Source organism: Lissotriton helveticus, chromosome 2_2, assembly GCF_964261635.1.
Source record: "Lissotriton helveticus chromosome 2_2, aLisHel1.1, whole genome shotgun sequence".
Classification (NCBI taxonomy): domain Eukaryota; kingdom Metazoa; phylum Chordata; class Amphibia; order Caudata; family Salamandridae; genus Lissotriton; species Lissotriton helveticus.
In genome coordinates, this window is record NC_136060.1 from 461,069,278 (window position 1) to 461,094,261 (window position 24,984).

At 46.4% G+C, this 24,984-nt stretch overlaps 1 protein-coding gene across 4 annotated transcripts in view; it reads left to right on the forward strand.

Annotated features, from left to right (window-relative positions):
- The window catches only part of PTPRA (protein tyrosine phosphatase receptor type A), a 724,758-nt gene that overhangs the window by 433,081 nt on the left and 266,693 nt on the right, over nt 1–24,984 (forward strand). For all 4 annotated transcript variants that reach the window (XR_013608377.1, XM_078678706.1, XM_078678707.1 and 1 more), the window contains 3 exons: nt 10,547–10,583; nt 14,878–14,975; nt 23,718–23,837. Coding sequence is in view for 3 of the 4 variants with exons in the window: in XM_078678706.1 (XP_078534832.1) it covers nt 10,547–10,583; nt 14,878–14,975; nt 23,718–23,837 (255 nt within the window). In the remaining variant the exon portion in view is untranslated. The remainder of the gene's footprint in view (nt 1–10,546; nt 10,584–14,877; nt 14,976–23,717; nt 23,838–24,984) is intronic.

Consider the following 24,984-nt stretch of genomic DNA (forward strand, 5'->3'; position numbering starts at 1 on the left):
GCTTTTCCGCCTCTCCCACTCATTCCACTAGTAGTGCGCAAGCTCAGACAACAGTCTCTCAAACTAGTAGCTCCCACATGGGCACGCCAGCCGTGGTTCACCACACGACTAGATCTCTCTCTCTCGTTCCACATCAAAAGTTACAGCTCACACCATCACTGTTGACACAGAACCATGGAGAAATCAGTCACCCAGACCCAAACCAACTGAATTTGGCGATCTGGCGTCTGAAGTCTTAGAGTTTGGTTATCTAAACCTACCACCAGACTGTATGAATATCATCAAAGAGGCTAGGAAACCCACTACCAGAGCTTGTTATGCCGCTAAATGGAAAAGATTTGCAATCTATTGCAAAAATAATGACATTGATCCACTGGATGCTTCCATAAAAAATATCATTTGTTACCTTTTACATCTACAAAGGTCTAATTTGGCTTATTCTTCCATACGCCTACATCTTGCAGCAATTGCAGCCTATTTACAAAACAGGCAGCATCTATCTCTTTTTAGAGTACCTGCAATCAAAGCATTCATAGAAGGATTAAAAAGAGTAATCCCACCCAGGTTACCACCTTCTCCTGTATGGAACCTGAACATTGTCCTTACAAGACTCATGGGACCCCCTTTTGAGCCTCTACATAAATGTGAACTGCAATTCCGAACATGGAAAACAGCTTTCCTTGTTGCCATTACCTCTCTCAGAGTAAGTGAAATACAAGCGTTCACTATACAAGAAACATTTTTTCAAATACATCCTAATAGTGGTTCTTGGGTCTAATCCAACATTTCTCCCAAAGGTTATCACTCCTTTTCACCTAAACCAATCTGTAGAGTTGCCTGTGTTTTTCCAAAACACAGACTCTGTAGCAGAAAGGGCTTTACACACAGATGTTAAAAGAGCTCTTTTATACTATATAGATAGGACTAAATCCTTTAGAAAGACAAAACGGTTGTTTGTATCTTTCTCTCCTCCATATAAAGGCAACCCCATCTCTAAAAGTGGGATTGCAAGGTGGATTGTAAAGTGTATACAAATCTGCTATTAAAAAGCTAAACGTACACTATCAGTTCCTCTTAGAGCGCACTCCACTCGCAAACCAGGAGCCTCTATGGCTTTCTTAGGAAACATACCACTAGAGGACATATGTAAGGCAGCAACATGGTCTAGGCCAAGCTGTTCTTAGAACACTCTTTCAAACTACTGCTACGCATACAAGCGACCACCGCTAGGGGAGACACGGCTGTACAATCGATGCAAAGTGTACGATCTACAGCTCATATGCCTCGAACGGAAAATGCTACTTACCACTATGCATCTGTTCTTGGCATGTAGAGCTGCAGAGTCGTACACGCCCTCCCGCCTCCCCGGGACTTTTATCCGTTCCAGTTTTCATCTTACTTAGATGCACACACATGGACATCCTTTTCTCTTTACTTCTACTAACTCCATCATTTCCCATCATGGCGAAAAACAATCTAACGATGGAGCCGATGCCTATGCGCAGTATTGTCCAAGGAGGAGTCACCTATCTCGTGACTACAAAGACTTCTTCCAAGAAGACAACAACCTGCAATCATCCGAGCCCAACACCAGGTGGCGATCTAATGCAAAGTGTACGACTCTGCAGCTCTACATGCCAAGAACAGATGCATACTGGTAAGTAGCATTTTCCTTACTGGTATCAATGTCTTGCTTCATTCTTATTCTTGTTGGAATGGAGTGACACTGCGTAATCTGGACATAAAAGGAACTACATCAGGCTACATTGAATGTTCACAGGCAACTATGTGTTTGAACTGGCAACTTTGTCACCTTCAAAGAAAATCCTTCAGGGAAGCTGAACTGCTATACTGCTCAGGCACTCTTCTGTTCCTTAAGGAACTTTCTGGCTGCAACCTTCTGTCACTTAAAAACATTACTGAATCAATTGCTCATGGATAGATGCTAGATTTACATTGCCAGTGCCAAGAAATGTCCTTATGTGTGCTGCTGACATCCGTCCTTTCACACTGTATCTCCCAAACCATCCTTCAGTGCCCTTGCTCAGAAGCATCCTGTTGCACTTTTTAGCATCCTCATGCCCACCTACTCACTCTTCTAATGCTGATTGGCAATTGTTTATATACTGTGGCTTGCCGAGGATTGATGCACTAGTACAACTGCTGCATATTTGGGGTCAGATCAGCATTGTAAACAAGCACTAATCATTGAGATAGAACCTCATTCTTTTATTTATTATTTAATAAAGTGTACAAATACTAGTTATGGGGTACTCTCAGTTGGGTAGTTAAGTCAAGTCAAGTCATAAAATTTATATAGCGCACTACATACCCAGAGGGTTTCAAGGCGCTTAGGAAGGGGAGGAGGATTATTTGTCAAATATCCACGTTTTAAGCTGCTTTCTGAACGCTAGGTGATTCTGGGTGAGGCGAAGGTAAGCGGGGAGTGAGTTCCATGTTTTGGCAGCCAGGTATGAGAAGGATCTGCCTCCCATGGTGGTCTTGTTGATGCGAGGTACAGTGGCGAAGGCTAGGCTGGAAGAGCGAAGTTGGCGGGAGGGGGTGTAGAAGGACAGTCGAGAGTTGAGGCAATCTGGTCCGATGTCGTAGAGTGATTTGTGTGCGTGGGTAAGCAGACGGAAAGTAATCCTCTTATTGACGGGTAGCCAGTGGAGGTCTTTAAGGTGACCAGAGATGTGTTCGTTGCGTGGGATGTCTAATATGAGCCTGGCTGAGGCGTTTTGGATTCGTTGTAGTTTCTTCTGGAGTTTGGCGGTGGTACCTGCGTAGAGGGTGTTTCCGTAGTCCAGTCGGCTCGTGACTAGAGCGTGGGTGACTGTTTTCCTTGTTTCGGAGGGGATCCAGCGAAATGTTTTTCTGAGCATGCGAAGAATGTTAAAGCAGGAAGAGGATACGGCGCTGACTTGTCTGTTCATTGAGAGTGAAGAATCCAGGATGACGCCAAGGTTCCGTGCGTGGTCTGTCGGGATGGGTGCATTTCCGAGGGCTTCCGGCCACCAGGAGTCGTCCCATGCAGAGGGGGATTTACCTAAGATGAGGACTTCTGTTTTGTCTGAGTTCAGTTTCAGACGGCTTTGTTTCATCCATTCGGCGACTTCTTTCATTCCTTCGTGTAGGTTAGTTTTGGCGGTGCTGGGGTCCTTGGTGAGAGATAGGATCAGTTGGGTGTCATCCGCGTAAGAGATGATGTTGAGGTTGTGTTGGCGGGCGATGGCCGCGAGGGGGCTCATGTATACGTTGAAGAGGGTGGGACTGAGTGAGGATCCTTGTGGTACGCCGCAGATGATTTCAGAGGCCTCGGACTTGAATGGTGGGAGGCGGACTCTCTGGGTCCTTCCGGTGAGGAACGAGGTGATCCATTCCAGTGCCTTTTCTTGGATTCCGATGTTTCTGAGGCGTTGTAAAAGGGTGCTGTGGCAGACTGTGTCGAAGGCTGCAGAGAGGTCGAGGAGGATGAGGGCGACTGTGTCTCCATTGTCCAGTAGAGTTCGAATGTCGTCTGTTGCTGCGATGAGGGCGGTCTCAGTGCTGTGTTTGGCTCGGAAGCCAGATTGTGAGGGGTCGAGTGATTTGTTGGCTTCGAGGAAGGCGGCGAGCTGGTTGTTGACAGCTTTCTCGATGACTTTGGCCGGGAATGGAAGAAGCGAGATGGGGCGGTAGTTTTTGAGTTCGGTGGGGTCTGCTGTTGGTTTTTTCAGAAGGGCGGTGAGTTCAGCGTGTTTCCAGTCTTCTGGGAAGGTAGCGGAGTTGAAGGAGCAGTTGATGACGTCTCGGAGGTGCGGAGCTATGATGGAGTCTGCTTTGTTGAAGATGTGGTGAGGGCATGGGTCTGTGGGGGATCCAGAGTGGATGGAATTCATCAGGCGTATGGTGTCCTCCGTGGAGATTGGGTTCCAGGCGTTAAGGGTGTTAACGAGGGGAAGATGGTCAGCTGATGGTAGGGTGGGTTGGCTTCCGGGTTGTTTGTCAAAGCTGTTGTGGATGTCAGCAATCTTGTTGTGGAAAAAAGAGGCTAGGGAGTCGCAGAGGGTTTGAGAGGGGGTGATGTCGTTGGAGTTGGCCGAGGGGTTGGAAAATTCCTTGACGATGTTGAAAAGTTCCTTGCTGTTGTGGGCGTTGTTGTCAAGTCGATCCTTGAATGCTGTTTTCTTGGCTTTTCGGATTAGTTGGTGGTGAGTACGGATGGCGCTTTTGAAGGCGTCCTTGGTGCTGGTGGATGGGTCTTTTTTCCAGGCCTTTTCAAGGGAGCGGCACAGTTTCTTGGACTTCTTGAGGTCATCGTTGAACCATGAGGCCTTCTTGATGCCAAGTTTGTGTTGACGTTTTTTCAGTGGTGCTAAGGTGTCGGCGGTGTTGGATAACCAAAGGGTGAGGTTGGAGGCGGCTTCGTTGGCGTTAGAAGAGAGGGCTGGGGAGGTTTGAAGGAGCGATGTGGAGATCTGCTCCGTGGTGATTTTGTTCCAGTTTCTTTGTAGAGTTGGTTGGAGGTGGATGATGGGTTTCGGCTTGTTGTAGGTGAGGTGAACGCAGCTGTGGTCAGTCCAGAGGAGATTCGTAGTGTGGCTGAAGGAGACATGGTTGCTGGAGGTGAAGATGGGGTCAAGTGTGTGACCTGCGATGTGGGTGGGGGAAGTGACCAGTTGTTTAAGTCCGAGGTTGGCGAGGTTGTCCAAGAGGGTGGCGGTGTTGCGGTCGTTGATCTTTTCAAGGTGGAAGTTGAGGTCTCCCAGAAGGATGTAGTCTTTGGAGGGGAGCGCGTGTGGGGTGATGAAGTCCGTGATGTCTTCACTGAATTTTGCGCGGGGTCCTGGTGGTCTGTAGAGGAGGGTGCCTCGGAGTGTGGTTTTGGGGTCGATGTGGATCTGGAAGTGAAGGTGTTCGGAGTTAGCGAGGTTAGCGTCAGAGCTGGTTGAGATGCGGATTGATTTTTTATGGACGATAGCGATTCCTCCTCCTGTATGGTCGGTGCGGTCCTTGCGTGTGATCTTATAGTCATCAGGGATAGCGATGGCGATGTCAGGGGCGGAGGAAGCGTTCATCCATGTTTCCGTTAGGAAGGCGACGTCAGGAGAGATGGTGTCTAGTAGGTTCCAAAGGTCAATGGCGTGTCTGTGGACCGAGCGGGTGTTGAGAAGGATGCATTCTAGGTGGTTGGGGTCGGGAATCTGTGTTGTGGTCGTAGCGGAGTTGGTGACGGTGCCGCTAAATTTGCAGGAGAGGCAGGAGAACGGTCCATGGGTGCGTCCAGGAGCGGCTTGGACGCAGGTGGGGGCGCGACCGGGGTTAAGGGCTAGGAGGGTGGCGGCATCGTAGGTAACGCGGGGGGGCTGGGCAGCGCGAGGGGCAGGGGGACTGGCGCTGGGCGCGGTCCGGGCGCGGACGGGCGTAGACGGGCTTACCTTTGGCGCACCTTCGGCGCGGCCGTAGCGCGTGGACGCTGCGTGTGGGGGCATTGGCCATAAATGGAAGGTGGGGGGGGGAGGGGCGAGGGCGCTTCAGCTGGGAGGCGGGGCGGGCAAAGGAGGACGACAACAACAACAAAATGGAGGTGGAGGGGTCAGGGCGGCAGGAGCGCTAGGGGGGAAACGCAAATATTACAATAGTGTCACGCTACGGAGCAAAATGCTAATGAGATAAAGCGGCGAGATGAAAACACAATATGCAAGAGTCACGCTAGCAATATCGCACTGTAAATGGGCAAATCGGTAAATTCAGCAATTAAATGGGCAAAGCGGCAGTTCCAGCACGCAGCGGTAATGAGGGCACACAGCAGGCAGTAATTATAATCGCAGACCAGGTTAGAGCGTAAGCGCTGCACAAACGATACCTCAGCAGCAGGGGAGCGACCACTCAGCTTGGAAGCAGAGAGTGAGTCACGGCGCTTCCTGGTGTGGGAGCGCTGTTTGTTGTCTGTGGGAGGGCGCTTCAGCTGGGAGGCGGGGCGGGCAAAGGAGGACGACAACAACAACAAAATGGAGGTGGAGGGGTCAGGGCGGCAGGAGCGCTAGGGGGGAAACGCAAATATTACAATAGTGTCACGCTACGGAGCAAAATGCTAATGAGATAAAGCGGCGAGATGAAAACACAATATGCAACAGAGTCACGCTAGCAATATCGCACTGTAAATGGGCAAATCGGTAAATTCAGCAATTAAATGGGCAAAGCGGCAGTTCCAGCACGCAGCGGTAATGAGGGCACACAGCAGGCAGTAATTATAATCGCAGACCAGGTTAGAGCGTAAGCGCTGCACAAACGATACCTCAGCAGCAGGGGAGCGACCACTCAGCTTGGAAGCAGAGAGTGAGTCACGGCGCTTCCTGGTGTGGGAGCGCTGTTTGTTGTCTGTGGGAGGGCGCTTCAGCTGGGAGGCGGGGCGGGCAAAGGAGGACGACAACAACAACAAAATGGAGGTGGAGGGGTCAGGGCGGCAGGAGCGCTAGGGGGGAAACGCAAATATTACAATAGTGTCACGCTACGGAGCAAAATGCTAATGAGATAAAGCGGCGAGATGAAAACACAATATGCAACAGAGTCACGCTAGCAATATCGCACTGTAAATGGGCAAATCGGTAAATTCAGCAATTAAATGGGCAAAGCGGCAGTTCCAGCACGCAGCGGTAATGAGGGCACACAGCAGGCAGTAATTATAATCGCAGACCAGGTTAGAGCGTAAGCGCTGCACAAACGATACCTCAGCAGCAGGGGAGCGACCACTCAGCTTGGAAGCAGAGAGTGAGTCACGGCGCTTCCTGGTGTGGGAGCGCTGTTTGTTGTCTGTGGGAGGGCGCTTCAGCTGGGAGGCGGGGCGGGCAAAGGAGGACGACAACAACAACAAAATGGAGGTGGAGGGGTCAGGGCGGCAGGAGCGCTAGGGGGGAAACGCAAATATTACAATAGTGTCACGCTACGGAGCAAAATGCTAATGAGATAAAGCGGCGAGATGAAAACACAATATGCAACAGAGTCACGCTAGCAATATCGCACTGTAAATGGGCAAATCGGTAAATTCAGCAATTAAATGGGCAAAGCGGCAGTTCCAGCACGCAGCGGTAATGAGGGCACACAGCAGGCAGTAATTATAATCGCAGACCAGGTTAGAGCGTAAGCGCTGCACAAACGATACCTCAGCAGCAGGGGAGCGACCACTCAGCTTGGAAGCAGAGAGTGAGTCACCAGTTATTTCTGCTCTTCTCACATTGCAAGAGCAACCCCATCATCTTACATGTAGTTTTATGAGTTTATTTTGGGTAGTTTCAACCGCAATATAAACATCAACAAAGACCATAATTATACATAACATACCAAGCACATGAAAGATTAAAATATGCACATTAAAATAGATAATCTATTATCATGGCACTTTCCTCTGATGGACAATCGCTGATAAAATGACTTAGTTATTGGACTCACCTTTTGTTTATTACTCTGTAAGTGTAACAATGCTGGCTTACATTTTGTAAAGCGTGGGTGTCTCAAAATAGGTTTCAAATATTTGGAAAGGGATTCACTATAAAAATCACAAGAACAAAGTGCAGTATGTTTTGTGATGAAAAATCATCACAGGGTCAAGGTTTGTCCTAAAGGAGGTCCCTCAGGCCCCAGTGGTCTTCAAACAGTTTTTATGCCGTTGCCTTTGAGGGAAAACATTTTAACCAGCCTCCTACCGCCAAAGGTATTCTAGTTCTTGGTCCACCCCAGAGATCCTCTGCCACTTCTGATACACTCTCTCCGAACCCTTATTATTTCAGATGCATTCTGCCAGTGCTCAGATGTGCTGTGTCTGCTCTTGGGGTCTGCCCAACCCCCTTCTGATGGCCTTCTGCCATTCCAAAAGCTTCCTTGGTTTACTTTCAGCCCTCATATGTTACCCTCTGTGAGCCATTAAAGGCCAAAGAAACTTTGAACTGTCTTCAGTATACCTGTCCCTTCCTTAACCCTGAGACGCCTTGAACTTGCTCTCCCATTTACAGAGACAGTCTTCAGACCCTCAGCTGAACTTCACACGCTGTTAGCCACCAGAGAGAGAGAGAGAGAGAGAGAGACCTCTTCTTCTGACTGTTAGACTTTCTCACCCAGCACTTAGGGGCAACTTATCTGTCCCCAGACTCTCGGCTGATCTACAATATCATAAAAGCACCCCTGCTAGCTGACAGAAGATCACAGCCCACAGAATCTCAGACCCTCGTCTGTGCTACCCAGTGCCCCTTAGGTACTATCCGCTAGCCCCTTCTACCTTAGCCAAAGCAGTTGTCTGGCAATCTTTCCAGACAAATGAGTTCCAACACATCCACATTCAAAATCCAGCCAGGTACTTCATTCGCGAATCTGCCGTTCCTTGTCTTCAAGGTCTGGCCCAGGAGGAAGTGACAGGTCCATTTGGAGTAGGCTCTTTCAAATACACACACATTTGAACTTTTTACATTCTAGCCTTGCAGTTTAGTAGCAGGGTACATTAGCTATATGTGTAGCAAAGGTTCAAATATTTTGCAAGACTAGTCAGTTGGTTCACACAGTTGATACTGTTCTTTGTGCAACCGGGAGGATATCCAATTCCTATCCAGGAAAGCTGTCTAGGGGATTAGGCTCTTGTTTTCATATGCAAGCAACACTCACATGATAAAAAGTTATTCTTCAGACCAGATAAAGAGTGCGATTGAGCTGGTTAGTAATATTCAGCTTAAAAAAGTAAGTTGCGTGTGCACATTTATATTAACTTGTTTTTACACTTAATGCCACACATCTGTAGTTTCGAAGTACTCTGTATATCAGATGTTAATATTTTACTAATTTGTTACTAACTAGTACTCGGGCAGTTTTAAACACACTGCTCTATACACACTATCCTACCTCCACATTCCCGCTCTCATAACTGCATAAGAGAGAAGACCTCTGCCAAAGAGCCCTCTCACGAGGCCCATGGGGCTTTGCACTGCCAGCCCCACAAGGAGCAAAGCCCTGTGATGAATCATGACGCCCATTTGGGTGTGTGAGGACTCCCATCTTTCGATAAGGAAGACCCTTGTGATCACTGGATATTCCAACTGCTGCTCCTTGTTTCAGTCTTCCCTATAGAAAGAGCTACTCTCTTGTGTGCATACTTCTGGATGGGAGCACAGGTGCTGAACCTTGATTGGCTCCTTGCCTCCCCCTCATTGATTAATTTAACTTTTATATTAGGAGCATTAACAGTATGAAAATACTGTTCACAATATGTATTCTGCATCAGTGGGGATACCTGAGCACCAAATATTGCAAATGTTTTGATTTCATTTAAGATGATTGAGCAACTGCGTTTCCACTACTGGGAATCTCTATTTAAATGCAAATAAATTGCATTAATTTGCAAATTTGACTTCCAGAATCTGTATTGTGAATGCAAGTAATTTTTTGTTTTTGCTATAAGCGATTTGTGCTACTTGACCACTACTTTACTATATGGTGTTCACAATATGTAGTCATGCAATACAGAATAAGCATCTGACATCGAAAAACATGCATTTTTTATTACGGTTTAGTAAGCATTGGGGCTAATTATAGGAGCAAGTCTGCTTTTAATAAAGTCACAGATAAAAAACACACAAGTACTTTCAGATATCAGGAGAAGTATGACCAATTCTACATCTTAAAGTAAGTAAAATTTGAGCAGGCATGGGTATTATCAGCGTTGACCATAGTGAGGTAAAACAAAATGGTGTCTATGTAAGGAGTGATGTATGAGCTCTTGTAACATCAGTCGTTACAGATGTATGAAGGCAGAATCTCACAAGCAGTATGCGCCTAGGAAATAAAACTGGAGATACCAAGGAGTGCGGATGGACCATTGATCTCACTGTTTCACAGGAGCGCAATATCTAAAATGTCTGCTGTGCTATAAACTGAGCCTCTGGATGAAAACATCACTTATTTAAAAAAAAAAACACAAAAAAACTGTTCAACAGTGTTGCTTAGTACCACTTGGTAACAATGGCCTTCTGAGGCATTACTATCCAAAAATCCTTGCTATCCACAGTGAAGCACACCTAAAGGTGCATTTATCTCATAATGAACTTGACTGATGTATAGTGTTTCATAGTATGGCCGTCATCTTGACAGGTGTCAGGCCACTTCACCAACCCTCCCCTCCAACCCCCTCAGCCCTATCCCATGGTTTGATTTTTGACCTTTTCATATGTTTTTAGTGTGTTTTTGATTAAAATTGATCTCTTCAGGATTGCTTGGATATTTCTTTTATTGTTGTATGCTATTTTTCTGTCTACCCCCTTCCACCAAGCCACTCCCCCATGACTGGCGCCTAGTTATACCGATGTTGTGGTCCTGCATATGTCTGTCTCCCCCAAAATGTAATTTTGATCTGCAGGTTTCTGGATGGTACACCGCTTCCTGAGCTAGCTCACTGCCACTGAGATTTGCATTTACTAGACAAATTTGAACTAACAAGATGCAGCTTTCTAGTAGTTGATCGTTTTTAATAAAAATCTTTGAGTTTCACTCTGATGTAAGTTATTACATTCTCTTTGCTCTGTAGGGTTACCAGGAGAAGAACAAATTCATTGCTGCCCAAGGTAACCACTTTGGGGATCTTTTTGGGGAGAGGAGAAAGGGTTGGGGGAGAAAGTAGCAGAGTATTGTACTTTTTTTAAAATCTTAAACATCTGGTGTGATTCTGCTGTTGAATGTCTGTCCTGTACTACACTCCACACATGTAGACGCGAAATACCAATGTACAAATGTAACACAATACATTTCATTTAAATAAGGTTACGTTTAATGATTTGAATAAAGCAGTGTTTAAACATTTGGATGTAAAAACGTTTGAAAGGAGTGTGTGAAAATACAATGCTTGGAGAAACAAAGGAAACCATTTAAATCAATTGAAATTTTGATCAAAGTGAATGGGCCAAATAAAGAAAACATGTTGCATAAACACATAAACAAGTGTGGAGCACTGCTTTAAAAGTTATTTTGTTTTTATTTTGCAAAAGCTATTCACAAAGTAAAGTGCACCCATAATCCTAAAAAGACAAGTGAACTCCTGCTCCAGTGTTTTTAATTTGTTAATTTCTGTTTATTTGTAATTGTCTCCTAACCTGTACTTGCATTTAGATACCCTATGTATAATCCAAATTCTCCTCCCTGTTTGTTTTTTTAATTGATTTGTAAATAAGCTTTTAAAATATACTGATTTTTTATTTTTTAACAATATATTGCGGAGAGGACAATTGGGCATAATTAAGAAGCTAATATAATTGTTACCATAGGTGCTCATTTCCAGTAGTGTTTAGCCTTCTAATGTCTACACTGGATGAGCTCAGATGTTCTGCCTTGTTCATTCAAGTACCTTGGCCATAGAAAAATAAAAGTACCTCCTACTACGCCAAGGCTCATTGATTGCAGTGTCTCAAGCTAGAGTGTATACACTAGGGGGGGGGTAACAGTTCCTCAGATCTCGGAAAAGTCCAAACCAAATTATGGTTCGTAAAAGAGAGGTGCTGGCTGGTGAGACTCGTGGTAGGTTGGAACTCTAAATGTGGGGGGGGGGGATCCTCCTTTTGGATATAGTGCCCTCACACATCCTTGCAAGTGTCATGCTTCATCAATCAATCAGTACATTTGTAGAGTGCGCTACTCACCTGTGAGGGTCTCAAGGCGCTGAGAGGATGGGGGGGCGCTATTGCTCGAATAACCAGGTCTTGAGGTGTTTCCTCAAGGTGAGATGGTCCTGGGTCATTCGTAGGTGTGCGGGGAGGGAGTTCCATGTCTTGGCTGCCAGGTAGGAGAACGATCTTCCTCCGGTGGTGGTTCTGCGAATCCGTGGGACGGTGGCGAGGGCGAGGCTGGTGGAGCGGAGCTGGCGGGTGGAGGTGTAGAACAAGAGGCGGTTGTTGAGGTATTCGGGGCCCATGTTGTGGAGCGCTTTGTGTGCGTGTGTGAGCAGCCTGAACGTGATCCTCTTCCTGACGGGGAGCCAGTGCAGGTTTCTCAGGTGGGCGGATATGTGGCTGTGGCGAGGGATGTCGAGGATGAGTCGTGCGGAGGCGTTCTGTATGCGTTGAAGGCGTTTCTGAAGTTTGGCTGTGGTTCCTGCGTAAAGGGCGTTCCCTTAGTCCAGTCGGCTGGTGACGAGGGCCTGGGTGACCGTCTTTCTGGTTTCGGTGGGGATCCACCGGAAGATCTATCGGAGCATGCGCAGGGTGTTGAAACACGAGGACGAGACTACGTTGACTTGCTTGGTCATCGTGAGGGAGGAGTCCAGGATGAATCCCAGGTTGCGTGCGTGGTCCGTGGGTGTCGGTGCGGTGCCCAGCGTCGTGGGCCACCAGGAGTCGTCCCAGGTGGATGGGGATTGTCCGAGGATGAGGACCTCCGTCTTGTCCGAGTTGAGCTTCAGACGGCTGTGCTTCATCCATTCTGCGACATCTTTCATTCTGTCCTGGAAGTTGTCTTTGGCGGTGAGAGGGTCTTTGGTGAGGGAGAGTATCAGTTGGGTGTCGTCGGCGTAGGAGATGATGTTGATGTTGTGTTTGCGTGCGATGGCGGCGAGGGGGCTCATGTAGATATTGAAGAGGTTTGGGCTGAGCGAGGAGCCCTGGGGTACGCCGCAGATGATCTTGGTGGCTTGGGAGCGGAAGGGAGAGAGGCGGACTCTCTGGGTTCTGTCGGAGAGGAACGATGTAATCCAGTCCAGGGCCTTTCCTTGGATCCCAGTGTTGTAGAGGCAGGTTATTAGGGTGCGGTGGCAGACTGTATCAAAGGGTGCTGAGAGGTCCAGGAGGATGAGAGCGGTTGTCCATCAGGGTCCTGATGTCATCGGTGGCTGCGATGAGGGCGGTCTCGGTGCTGTGGTTGGCTCGAAATCCGAACAACAAGAACAGACCCCTCACTTAGTTATAATTTAAACTGCTGTGCTTCCGCGTGGGGCCCTCCATAAGAGGCGAAGTGGGAGGGAGGAGCAGCTGGGAGGCAGGAGCAGGGCGGCCAATGGCCGAGGGTAGTGGGCACAGAAGGCAAAAGGGGGCGGGGCCGCAGGAGAGCAGCAGCGGGAAGCGGGGAGCGGGTGGGGGCACAGAGGGCAAGGGCGAAAACGAGCAGCAAACAGGGGAAAAAAAAAAAAGATTACACAGCCAGGAATCGGGGAGAAACAGAGCAACAAACCAAAAACAGCAGAACAGGTGCCAGGGGCTCACCAGCGGCGAACCCTTGGCAGCAGCAGTCACGGGCAACCAGGAGGAGCCGTGCAGCGGGCGTTGCTCCTCGTGTGGGTTGTGCTGCAGTCCTTCACTGGCCCCGCAAGAGGGCTATTTGGCGGAAATCTTTTAAGGAGGCGCCTCAGTTGTGCATGCGGGTGTGTGGGCTTATGGAAGAAAGTAAGTGGTTGTGTTAAAATTACCGAACGGTACCCAGAACCTGTGTTTATTCGGGGGTCCGTTTGTTCAATTCAAAAGGTGTGAATCCTGCAGCTCCCCTTAAAAGCAAATATAGAGGGCGGATGTGTGACTCACCACTGCTCTCAGGATGGGTGCTATAGTGAAAATATCATACATAAAATAAGGTCAACCTGTTTCGCGCTCTCATGTGGTCCCTAGAGGATCCGTTGGCGCTTCGTCAGGACCAGAATGTGAGTGAAAAACAAAGAACACAACCGGTTCCAGGCAAGAAAGAACCTGTGATACCTTATTCTTTAAGGTGTTTGAGCGTCCTAGCGGTCATAGTGACTCTCACTATGGGTACCTATCCCCAACCCCTCTTAAAGGAGATCAGGAGGAGATCAGGCTCCGTCTACACCCGCTTGGTAGAAGGCAGAGTAAATGTGCTCGCCTCTAGCGGACTACCCCTCTGTAGTGGTGTACCGGAATCTCAGGCTAGAGTCCCTGATTCCTGGTCACTTGGTCTTAATCTGGTGAACGATACAGTTTCTGAGAAGTCACTCGCAGTCTGTTTTTATCTGTGTTAGAAATGGAGCATGTTGAGTCCGGCCAGGTGTGGAAAATCTAATCTCTCTCTGCAAATCTAAAGCTGCCCCCAACGTCTCAGGTTAGCTTTCTTGATTCCTAGCCACCTCGTCCATCATGCTGACTCTTAACGTTACAGAGATTTTCCTAACCATCTTTGTACATCTAACGTAGAAGGACCTTTCAAGTGGTGTGAACTCCGTCATCCTGAATTTTTTTTATACACATCTGCATACATGTGGATGGACCTCTCAAAGGGGTGTTTGTTCTCAATAATTCTTCCTCCCCACAAGATTGTTATATAGCACACAGAGTATATGACCCCAGTATTATTAAACTCTGTTCTCTATCACTGCATGCCCCAAAAGGGCACTGTATTCTGAGCTACCACTGAATATCTCCGGACACTTCATGTCAGTGCCTCACAAGTTGCATATGTAAAAATATGTAGCACTTTAAACAATCTAGCATATCCATCTGTGACTGTGGCTTGTATGGATGCTGCATCGTGTTCGCTGGACCAAATTAAAAAAAAAAGTCTACGGCCATCACACCAACGCTCCAGTCATGACTTGGGTAGGTTCAAAAACGCATTAAAGCTGTGGCTTGCAAACCTTTAGAGAAGGCAGCAACCATTCAGTGGTCCTTCATTTTAACACACCTTTTTGGTACACCATCTTTCAAAGATGCTACATCTTGTCTGCTGTAATATCAGTGTCCTACACCCCTCGAGCCCCTCGGTTCATCCCTGACACTCAGCTTTTCACATTAGGAGACATGGAAGCTCTCAAGCCCGCCTGCAATACATCGGGCATGGGAACTATGGAAGGAGGGCTCACATCGCACATTATTTTCAGATGGTTTCAAACGCACACTTGACTTGACTTGTTTTTTTCTTTCCCTGCAGGACCAAAAGAAGAAACTGTAAATGACTTCTGGAGAATGATTTGGGAGCAGAACACTGTTACGATTGTCATGGTTACCAATCTGAAAGAGAGAAAGGAGGTAAATGCGAACTGAAGCCTGCGACCTCTTAATTCTTATTTTTCCATCTTTTTTCTGCTTAACTTGACCTCAGTAAAGGCACCCTGACCTCCAGTTGATTGTTAAAAATGGCAAGAAGAGTTTTGCAACAGGTGCAATCATGATGGTAGTCAAATTAGTTATTGATCTAATTAGCACATATAAAAAAATAATACTTTTTAAAAAAATCTTATTTTATTTGTTGAACACCGGGGACATGTGCATGTCTAGAGTGAGGCAGCTTCAACAAGTTGCTAACCAGTCCTGCTGACTAGCTTTTCATCTTGTGCACTGGATGGTGTCAGCTGAGCCTTTAGATAAAATCACCCTGCAGCAAATCAACATTAATCCTAACATCTAATCGCTTACCTGTGCAAATAAAGATTCATTACTTCCTACAGTGAAGTGCAAAGTATCTGCCAATGCCAGCTAATGAGACTGGCTGATATTTTGCCTCAAGGGTTGAAACGTTGAATACAAATGCATTGGACTGACTTTTGTGCAAACTTTTATAAGTCCGAGTGTAAATATATTGCCTTTAAGACTACTATGATTTGATTCATCTTGGAAGTTCACTGTATTTAATGTGCATATTGTGTTTTGCATTTTTGCCCTACGCCGTGAGCACACCACTGTTACAATTATTTTGAGCACCTTCTATGTAGATACGTCCATATTAGAAGTAACCATCGAGGAACTCACAGTAAATTGATTTATTACTAATGGAACAACAGAATTGCAGTTATCTCTTTGCTCCTGAGGCAAAGACTAGAATCCCTTTTAATCGAATCACCCCCTTCTTAAAATTCTGTTTGTTGGACCTAGTTTTGCCAAGTCACATAGGGCAAGACAGTCAGATTCCAGAAGCACAAGTGTAAAGTTTGCACACCACCCAGCAGTAACTCAATGCAATTCCATTTAAAAACGACACTACACCATGTTTTGTGGAAAAATATATTTTGATTTATAAAAATATTTTTGTTTCACTACGTCTCTTTTACACCATTATTTCTCCTTAAATCTCTTTTCACTTTAAGTATTGGAAATCACTTTAGAACTCATATTATACTCCTTTTGTCATTTACATAAAAGTTCAGCACTACTTTTACCCAATCTTTCTAGCAGAAATACACAGTTTATGAAGAATAGACAGTGGCTATTCCAGTATGTAGCTTGTTCACATGTAACTAGGATGAAGGCTTTAATCTTAACTCTACCAAAGGGATTACTTTTAGCAATAACTAGACAGTTCCTAGAACCCCAAAATCAAGAGTCAAATTAAGAATTCCTCTCCTTTCATAGTTTACACATTGGTACCTTTCACGTTCATTACAGGTGAAATTCACAAAATTCAGTTAATACAGGGAGATAATTATTCACTTCAAACTGTACAGCTAAATGATTCACTTTATACAGAAAGAGCAATGGGGGTTCCTACAGGCTTATCACTCCTCCCTGTGTCACTGGTCACAAGAGTCCCCCATTCGGTTCTGTTAGCCTACGAGTGCGAAAGCCCCTGTCTGGATTAACCAGTACCTGCGCACAAAACTCTCTCCTCACGCCTGAATTCGTTCACAGTACCGACAGGTTCCTTACAAGGTCTCTCTCACCTTCTTTGCACCTGGCGGTTGAAGTCAGAGGGGGAGGGGGGGGGGGGGGTTCTGTGACCGGAGCCGGTTAGGGTAATCAATCTCCCACCTTCGTGGTCTTTTACAATTACCAGAGCCCCGGAGCAACGGATTTCCGGGAGGAGGGGAAGATCCCTGTCGGCTCCCCAGCTGTTCTACCCTCCGGCTGACTCACCACCGGGATCGGCGCCGTGCAGAGACACTGCCGCGCCTCCGGTAGTGTCTCCTCTCAGCCTGCTCACTCGCGAGGACGTTTCTGAGGGAAGCTGTGCTTCCGGTCCTGCGCAGGAGTGGGACGTCGTCACTCACCACCAGCAGATCACCGCAGGCCGCTTCCTCAGCTAAGACGCTTCCCTCGGTCGTGCTACCACTGAGCCTGCGCAGGGGGCGAACACCTCTCTCTTCTCTCCGCGCTGCAGCGGAACCGCTGTCACCACCACTCGGGGACTTCCTCGAACCGCCTCACCTCCACGCGGGCCAGTTGGCGAGCCGGCAGCTGGGTTGTGCCTTCAGCAACGATGAGGTAGGCACCCGCAGCCCCGCCGCTCTTGAAACACCACTGGGGGGTTGAGAGGCAGGTGGAGATCAGAGCGCCTTACAGCTCTTATTTTCGGAGAGTCCCAGGGCAGCCTTCAGTCATTGAGGACCTAGATAGGGTCAGATCCACAAGTGGGGAAGTATCAACAGTAGGGGATAGTAGCCTCAAAGGACCATCAATCCGCCCTCAGCGCACTGTCCTCCTAGACCTGTAGTCTCAACTCCTAGCTGGCCTCTCAGCAACTCACTACAAAATGGCCGTCCTGGTTTTGGCCTTATATAGACTGACCCTAGGAGGTCTGGAAAGGACCAGAAGGTTCTAGATGGTCCCTAGTCTTCCCTATGGGTCAAGCTACAGGTGTGGCAGTTATGGCAGTTAATGGCGTCCATTTTGTGGGTTCCACAATTCTAGTCAGAAAAGGCTTCTGGGCCTTTGATGAAGAACTATGAGGGCAAAAAGAGCATCTAACCCCCGGTCCAACACCACAAAAGTATCTAGTGGACATAAAAATTAAGAGGTATGAGGGGCAGAAAGGGGACAAAATAAATAATAAATGTAAGGGACTACCCAAAAGCAGACAGGTCTAACACTGTTCTAGAACATAGTTGTGTCTATGCTTAATTTGGCGATGTGTTATCTTGTGGGTGTGCAAGGCTATGAATACATCATCTTCCCAGCCTACAAAAATCAACAGAGTAGAGGCTCAGGGTGGTTGTAGTGTCATGCTAATATGTATGTTTATAGAACCTTTGGCATTAAGGAGAGTTGTTTGGAGTATTGTCACTGGATCAAGGCAATTGCCCTGAAATGTCTTGATGTCTTAAATGTCTATCTTCCACAGTAGCAGGGTGAAAACATTGGACAAACTTTTCATGAGATGTTAACTTCTTAGACTAGGTTGAAGGAAAGTATCCTGAAAAGGCATTGAGACTTCAACTGTGTAGTGCCATTAAAGCCTCATCTGGTGAGGGCCCTACCTGCCTGATTAAAAATCCAAACTTTGAATTTCCAAATCTTAGAACATGCTTTCCCTGTGATAGGAGAGGGGAAATCTTGCGGTGATAGAGAAATGTGAACTGGGCTCAGTACATGACTGAAAGTCATGTGATAAGATTGCCCTCGTGCATCCGAAACTGCTTCGATAACAAAAGGCAAAGCTGTAGGTCTTTGAAGTTGCAGGCCCTTTCGTAGTTCTCTTCATCTCCAAGTTGCGGGCCCATCTCAGTCCTGTTCATGAGGCTGTTTCCACTGCTGTTCCACTTTCCTCTCTAAGTCCTCTGGTGAGTCCAACTCCAAGCGCAAGCACAAAAATCAAAGTTGGACTCTACCTTATCCTGCCATTCTGGCACCAGAGTGATGTGAGGGTATCAAGATGTAATTTGCACTGCCTCAAGGTCAGCGGGAACTGAGCTAATCCCTCAGTTGAACCCAATGGGGCCCCTGGATTTCCTGGGTTGTGCATCCTGCAGCAGATAGAGGCTTTTAAATAGGTCATGCTGCAAATGTTCATTGTGCTTCCAGTTCCTGTGGTGCTATTTCAGGCACTACGAAACTAAAAGGGCCTTCAGTTGATTTAAAGCTAGCGGGTCCCTCCCTGGCACTGTTTGCCCCTTATGGTTCGGTTACCGGGTTGATACTGACTCCTGTACAGACTTCCATCCCAGCACAATATCCATGCTGATGCTGCCACCCCAGCACTGCTCCCAGTGGTGCTGGTGGATGATCTGATGCCGAAGTACATGTCAGATCCCAACCCGACTTCAGCTTGGCCTCAACCAATGTTGTGCTATCTGATTACAAAAGCCCAATATGTTGTCATGACTTCAATCCTGGGAGTCTACTGCATTGCACCTGTCAGCAGAGGCGTCATTCTCTTTTTGATGCTCTCATTCTGACCTTGTGCCAGAGCAGGTTACACTCCAGGTTAGTGGCGATGATATTGATGATGGAGATGGAGGAAGAGGATAGCTTGTTCCCTCCTCATTACACCGATGATGCGTTATATATTGATTTAGAAATGCCAGTGAGCTGGATACCAGCCCTGCCACTGAGCTTGACTCACCACATGGGCGAACAACTGAAGAAAGTGCCGTATTTACAGTTATAGTTTGGAGAGCAGCTGAAGTGCTCCAAATATAGCTGACAAAGACATCTCTTTTGACTGAACTCCTATAACCTGCTCCCTCAACATCTGAACGCTCTACCCTACTCCTAATTAATGATTCCCTTACAGATACTTCAGAGGCTACCGGCTCAAAACTAAGTTCCTTCTCACCTCTGAGCAGGTAGATGACTAGATGTTCTAGACTGGTGCCTGTTGATTTAAAATCTGTCACCAAGCACCCCACTTCAGCAAGACCTCAACCAGCAAAGTGAACCTTAACTCATTTCCAACCAATCCTCTGGACAGAGCATCTAAAAGGATTGATGCCTATGGAAGACTTATGTTTTCCTGTTGGCACTGCGATCCAAGAGCACACTCTGTCTATTAGGCTGATGCACACATGCACTTTGGGACATTGAAGGCAAGATCTTGCCTGCAATCCTGGAGCCCCTGTGGGCTCTTCTCAGACAATACAGGACGCGTAGGGCGCTGCCAAGTATTTTAACCGCCCTGGTCTTGATGCCACAGATTACATTGGCGGAGCATTCATTACTTGTGTTGTCCTATGTAGACTTGGGTGGAGGAGGTCAACTGGTTACTGAAGTGTAGTGCAGGCTTTGCAGATAGATACACCTTTTGATGAGTCTTTCGTCTTTGTAGAGAAGGCAGACTCCACTTTGAAATGCATTAAAGACAGCAGACCCTGCAACACATTCCGTCGCTAAACAATTTCCCTACATGTGCAGACAATTTATGGGCTATTCCAGGTAGCTTTTGGAAAGGCAGAAACTGCCTTCTCTGCTGGTGATGCACCTAATATCCAGTCCTTTCTTGGCCAGAGGTGCGTAACTGTCTGGCAGTGTGCGGGATATCCTCTTCCCCTCCTACAGCAGCCACCAAACTGCTTACTAGTGCATGCTCACCAGTTAGGTAGTATTGAGCACTAACTTGAAGGTTGGTGATCCAAGATGTCTGAAAAGTGAGTTGTGCAAATTGTTCAAGCGTGCTATACCCTACCTTTCCTCTCACCCCTCCAATATTCCTCCCACACAGGAATGAATTTCTGCAGGACATCTGTTGATGCTGCGACAGGTTGCTCGCCAAGGATGCCATAGAGACAGTACTTGCAGGGACATTTACGTTCACTATTTCTTCATCCCAAAAAGGATAGAGGTGCCAGACCTATCTTGGACCCCGACCCCTGAATGCTTTTTAAAATGTATATGGCTTACAATTACTTGGATCCTATTTGCCCTCGACCTGCCAGACTGGATGGTGTTCTTGGGCTTGAAGGCAACATGTTTTCGTATACCCGTCCTGCAATCCCACGAATGTTATCTGCAGTTTTAAGTTGGTGGGAGCATTTTCAGTTGGCACTGCTTCCCTTCAGCCTCACCAGGGCCTATCAGGTGTTCATGAAAGCAAAGGCTGGAGTTGCTGCTGATCTTTGGAGGTCAGGAGTTCCTGTATTCCTGTAGCTTGATGAGTGGCTGCTTGTGTGCTTGCTGCAGTCAGTCATGAACCACATCCAGATTGAACCTTTAAACGAGGGGCAGTCCACATGATTCACTCGGAGGCTTACATTCATTGGGGAAATCCTGGACACAGTTGAATTCAGGGCCTGTTTTGCCAAGCAAGACGTTGGATATTTGGGCCATAATCCCTCTGTTTCAGGCTGGGGCCTGTATCCAGGTGAGTGTGGCTATGAGACTTCATAGCATTTTAGCTTTGTGCATCCTCCTCTGTCAACCAAGCAAGGTGGCACATGGGAGCCCTTCAGTGAGACCGTAAATCCCTGTGGGCCCACCATCCGGGCCGCCTCACTGACACAATTCAGGTCTCGGAGGAATCTGGTCAAGATTTGCAGTAGTGGCTGACGAATAACACTTTCCACTGTGGCAGGCCACTCTCTCTCTCTCTCTCCCCCGTAACTAGCGTTGACAGTGGTGGTAGACACTTTGCTGCTAGTTTGGAGGTTGGAGTTGTGAGGTCGCCTCAGTAAGCAAAAGGCTCTGGTCTGTAGTATCAACCTACTGGAGGTACAGGGAATTTATCTGGCCTTGAAGGCCTTTTTGTCATGCATCAAAAGAAGCTGTTAAAGGTTCCTATGGACCACATCAGCTACATGTAGTACAGCACCAAGCAAGGCATAGTTGGGTCCTGTGTCAGGAGACTGTTTCTCTGCAGGTGGCTAAAGTGCCAGGGCAAATTTCCAGTTCCCAGTTGCCTAACTCAACGATTTTGCACTTTGGAGTTTCCACAAGAACACTCTGAGCTTCTTTCCAGCTGAAATGGAAAAAGACTCCTGTACACCTTCCTCCACTACCTCTCCTGCCACGAATTCCTAAGATCATCAAGAAAAATTAGGCCCAAGCCATTCTCGAAGCTCCAGATTGGGCCAGGAGGCTGTGGTACCCAGAACTAGCATAAGCATCTGTCCTCTAATCAGGCTACCACTGCAAGAGGACCTCATGGGCAGAGTACTCACCCTGAATCATATACCTTCATGCCGGGAGACTGAGTGGAGTCTGCTGCCTGACATGGTAGACCTGATCACTACCACCACACACCCTTCCATTACATCAGTCTACGCTGGGCACTGGGGCAAGCTTGCAACCTGATATGGTACTTGGGTTTAGTTTGTTCTTAGCTCAGCATGGCTTTGCAGTGAGCACTGCAAAAGGTTTTGTCAGCCCTTTCTGCCTTTTTCCTCCTTTTTCCATTTGCTGGACCAACAGTGCTTTTAGGTTTAGATCACCTGTTGTGATAAGGTTTCTTAAGCCTTTGACCCTCATGTTCCCTCCTAAACAGTTTGTGATGTCACTGTGGACGATCCTCGTGTATATCTTTCAAGCTTATGCAAAACTGCTTGCTGCGTCTCCTAGCCTTGAAGACTGTTATCCTCACTGAGCATGTAAGTGGACTGTCGACTGACAATGCACCCACTCTCCCACTCTACACCATGTTTTTTCCTGAAAGATTGGTGCTGAGGTTTCGGGCAACCACCCTACTAAAAATAGAGAATCTATTCCAAGTGAGGCAATCCATAACTCTACCAGCGTTTATCTCTCACCCCCCTCACTTAACACTCCCAATCAAAAGGGAAGTGGCTTCACCGGTTGGACTCCATAAGGGGTTTCAATTTTTACAGAGATCATAGCTGGTACCATCAAGTGAACAATCAACTTTTTGTGGGGTTTACTGAAGCAAAAAAAGGGGAAGGTGATGCAGTAGAGGACGATGTTGAGGTGCATGATTCTCTGCATTAAGATCAGCTGCGCACTCTGCAAGAAGTCGAAAGTCTGAGGGCCCATTTTCTCAGATCCAAGGCCACTACTATTGCATTAGTGTGATGGTTGCCTATCCTTAAAATTTAGCAGGCTGCAACATGGCATCTGTGCACAGGTTTACGAAGCACTCTGACCATAACAGCCAGGTTCTGTAAGACAGACCTTTCTAATGCTCGATTCTGCAATACTTTTTGGTCTGAGCCCACAAAACCAGATCCTACAACTAATGTGAGGACTTCATCGAAAGAGCGGGTTTATTACTTTCATTAATGCTCTTTCTAGTGGATGCTCTCTGCCACATCTTATTTGCTGCCAGTCTACCTCCCGATTCTTTGGAGTAGCCTCTTTTTAAGCATATACAAAACTACAGCACATTGGTAACAATAGTTCATGCTCTACGTCTGTGGGCACGGTAAGGGAAAATACATGACATTGATGTTGACTTATGAGGTGGTGCCTTTATATGGCTCTGTTCAGTCACTCCGGGGCAGCAACGTTTTAACAAAGAGTCACACAACACCACCTAGCAGTGCTAGAGCAAGGCTACAGAAAATCTCTGGCTCAGTGTGGCGCCTGGGTGAAATTCTAAGATGGTGAATCTGTGGTTAGTTTCCACCAGAAAGAAAGTTACTAAGTAGCTTGTTCTTCATTCCTCCCACAAGGAGGTTGTGATGCAGCCTGGTGTATGTTGTGCTTACCTCCTTAATGTAACATACTTCTCCCTGGAAATCTCGATGCAAAGTTATTGCAGTTTAGAAGTGCTTCTGAACAAGTCTTTTGGGGTTGGACTAAAAAATAAGTGTTTAGCATCACTACTGAGTGTGTTTTCCTGTATTTTTTGTGTACAGCAAGTGAGCTGAATATCAGGCATCATTGAATGTCCTTTCTAATTTGGTTGGTTTGCTTAACTGCATGTATACCATGTACCCTGTCAAAAGAAGTCTCTTGTACTTTCTCTTTTCATTTGAGATGGCTTCTGATTTAGTGACATATGCCTGGAACTCACACTTAGCAACTGCCCAATTCATTGCTTTTTGCAATTTAAATGAGTGCTTCAATAAAAAAAAAATCATCACACACCTTTTACTGTTAAAGCAGTACAGCTGTATATTTGTAAATTTGTGGTTCATGCTTTCATTAGCTTGTTATTCTTTTATTTTGCAGTGTAAATGTGCTCAATATTGGCCGGATCAGGGCTGTTGGACATATGGAAATATTCGAGTTTCGGTGGAAGATATGACTGTGTTGGTCGATTACACAATTCGGAAGTTCTGCATCCAGCAGGTAGACTTTTGTTTGTTCATTGATCATTGAGATCTCATTCAAGGAGTTGTAGAGAGAAGATTTAATCTGTCCCAGTGTGCATTAACCATTATTCATAAATCTATGTGCTACAGTAATATTTGTTCTGTCCATGAGTCCAAAGTGCTTTTTCAAAACAGTTGAATACATTTTGATTTTTTTTATATTCTAAATATAGCAGTTTTGATAATGAGTAAAATTACAAGTGACAACTGAACAAGGGAATTGAGCAATACTGATTGTATACAAGTCTAAATAAGATATATTCATGATAAGTGGGCTGCCTATGAAATCTCAACATGGTATTAGCCCAAAAATACATTGTCTGATATTTAATGGCCTACTTTCTTTCACTGTTTGATTTAAGCAGATTTGTCAAATGCCTGATTGTGACTCGGTATTTGTCTTTCTTAAATGATTGCATAACTCATGTCTTAACCTGCTCCAATTGACTTACCCTGACCACTTCTTTGCAAAAGCACCTCCACTTCAGATATCTATAATTTCCTGATTTTTACTTGCCCTTTACCGGCTATTGTCACATGTCAATCAACGTCCTTGCTGTTTAGACCTGTCCAGTCATGTCTTCAAACCCAACTGTGCCATCAATTCACATGCTCTGTCGTCTTTTCACAGCCAGATTGAACCTTTGGTTGGATACCAGCTCTCCTCTTCCCTTTCCCTGCTATTTCTTCCATACAGCAAAGCATTCCTGATTATGCTGTGCCGCAGTACACCACCTTCTCCTGACTCCTGCTATGCAATCTTTACATGCTCAGTGCAGGACAGGATACTTCAACCGCCATTTCATTGTTCCTGCATATCCGGATATCCTAGGATGGCAGTCCAATCTAAACACTTTAATGCTGCGAAAGCCCATTTAATTAATAGAACATCCCAGACACTTCTCCTGTCCTAGTATGTCAGACCTGCCAATCAGCTTTCTTGCTATTTCTCGGTCAGTCCTTACCATTCATTTATTTGCTATAAATCATACCTGTTTCTCAGTTAGGACTCCTTCGTACTTGTATTTAGCACTCCGGCCTGCCATACTTTCCTAGTCATTACACCTGGACTTTGTTAACTTTGTCACCATTTTCACACACCTTTCTCTCCCCTTTGCACACCC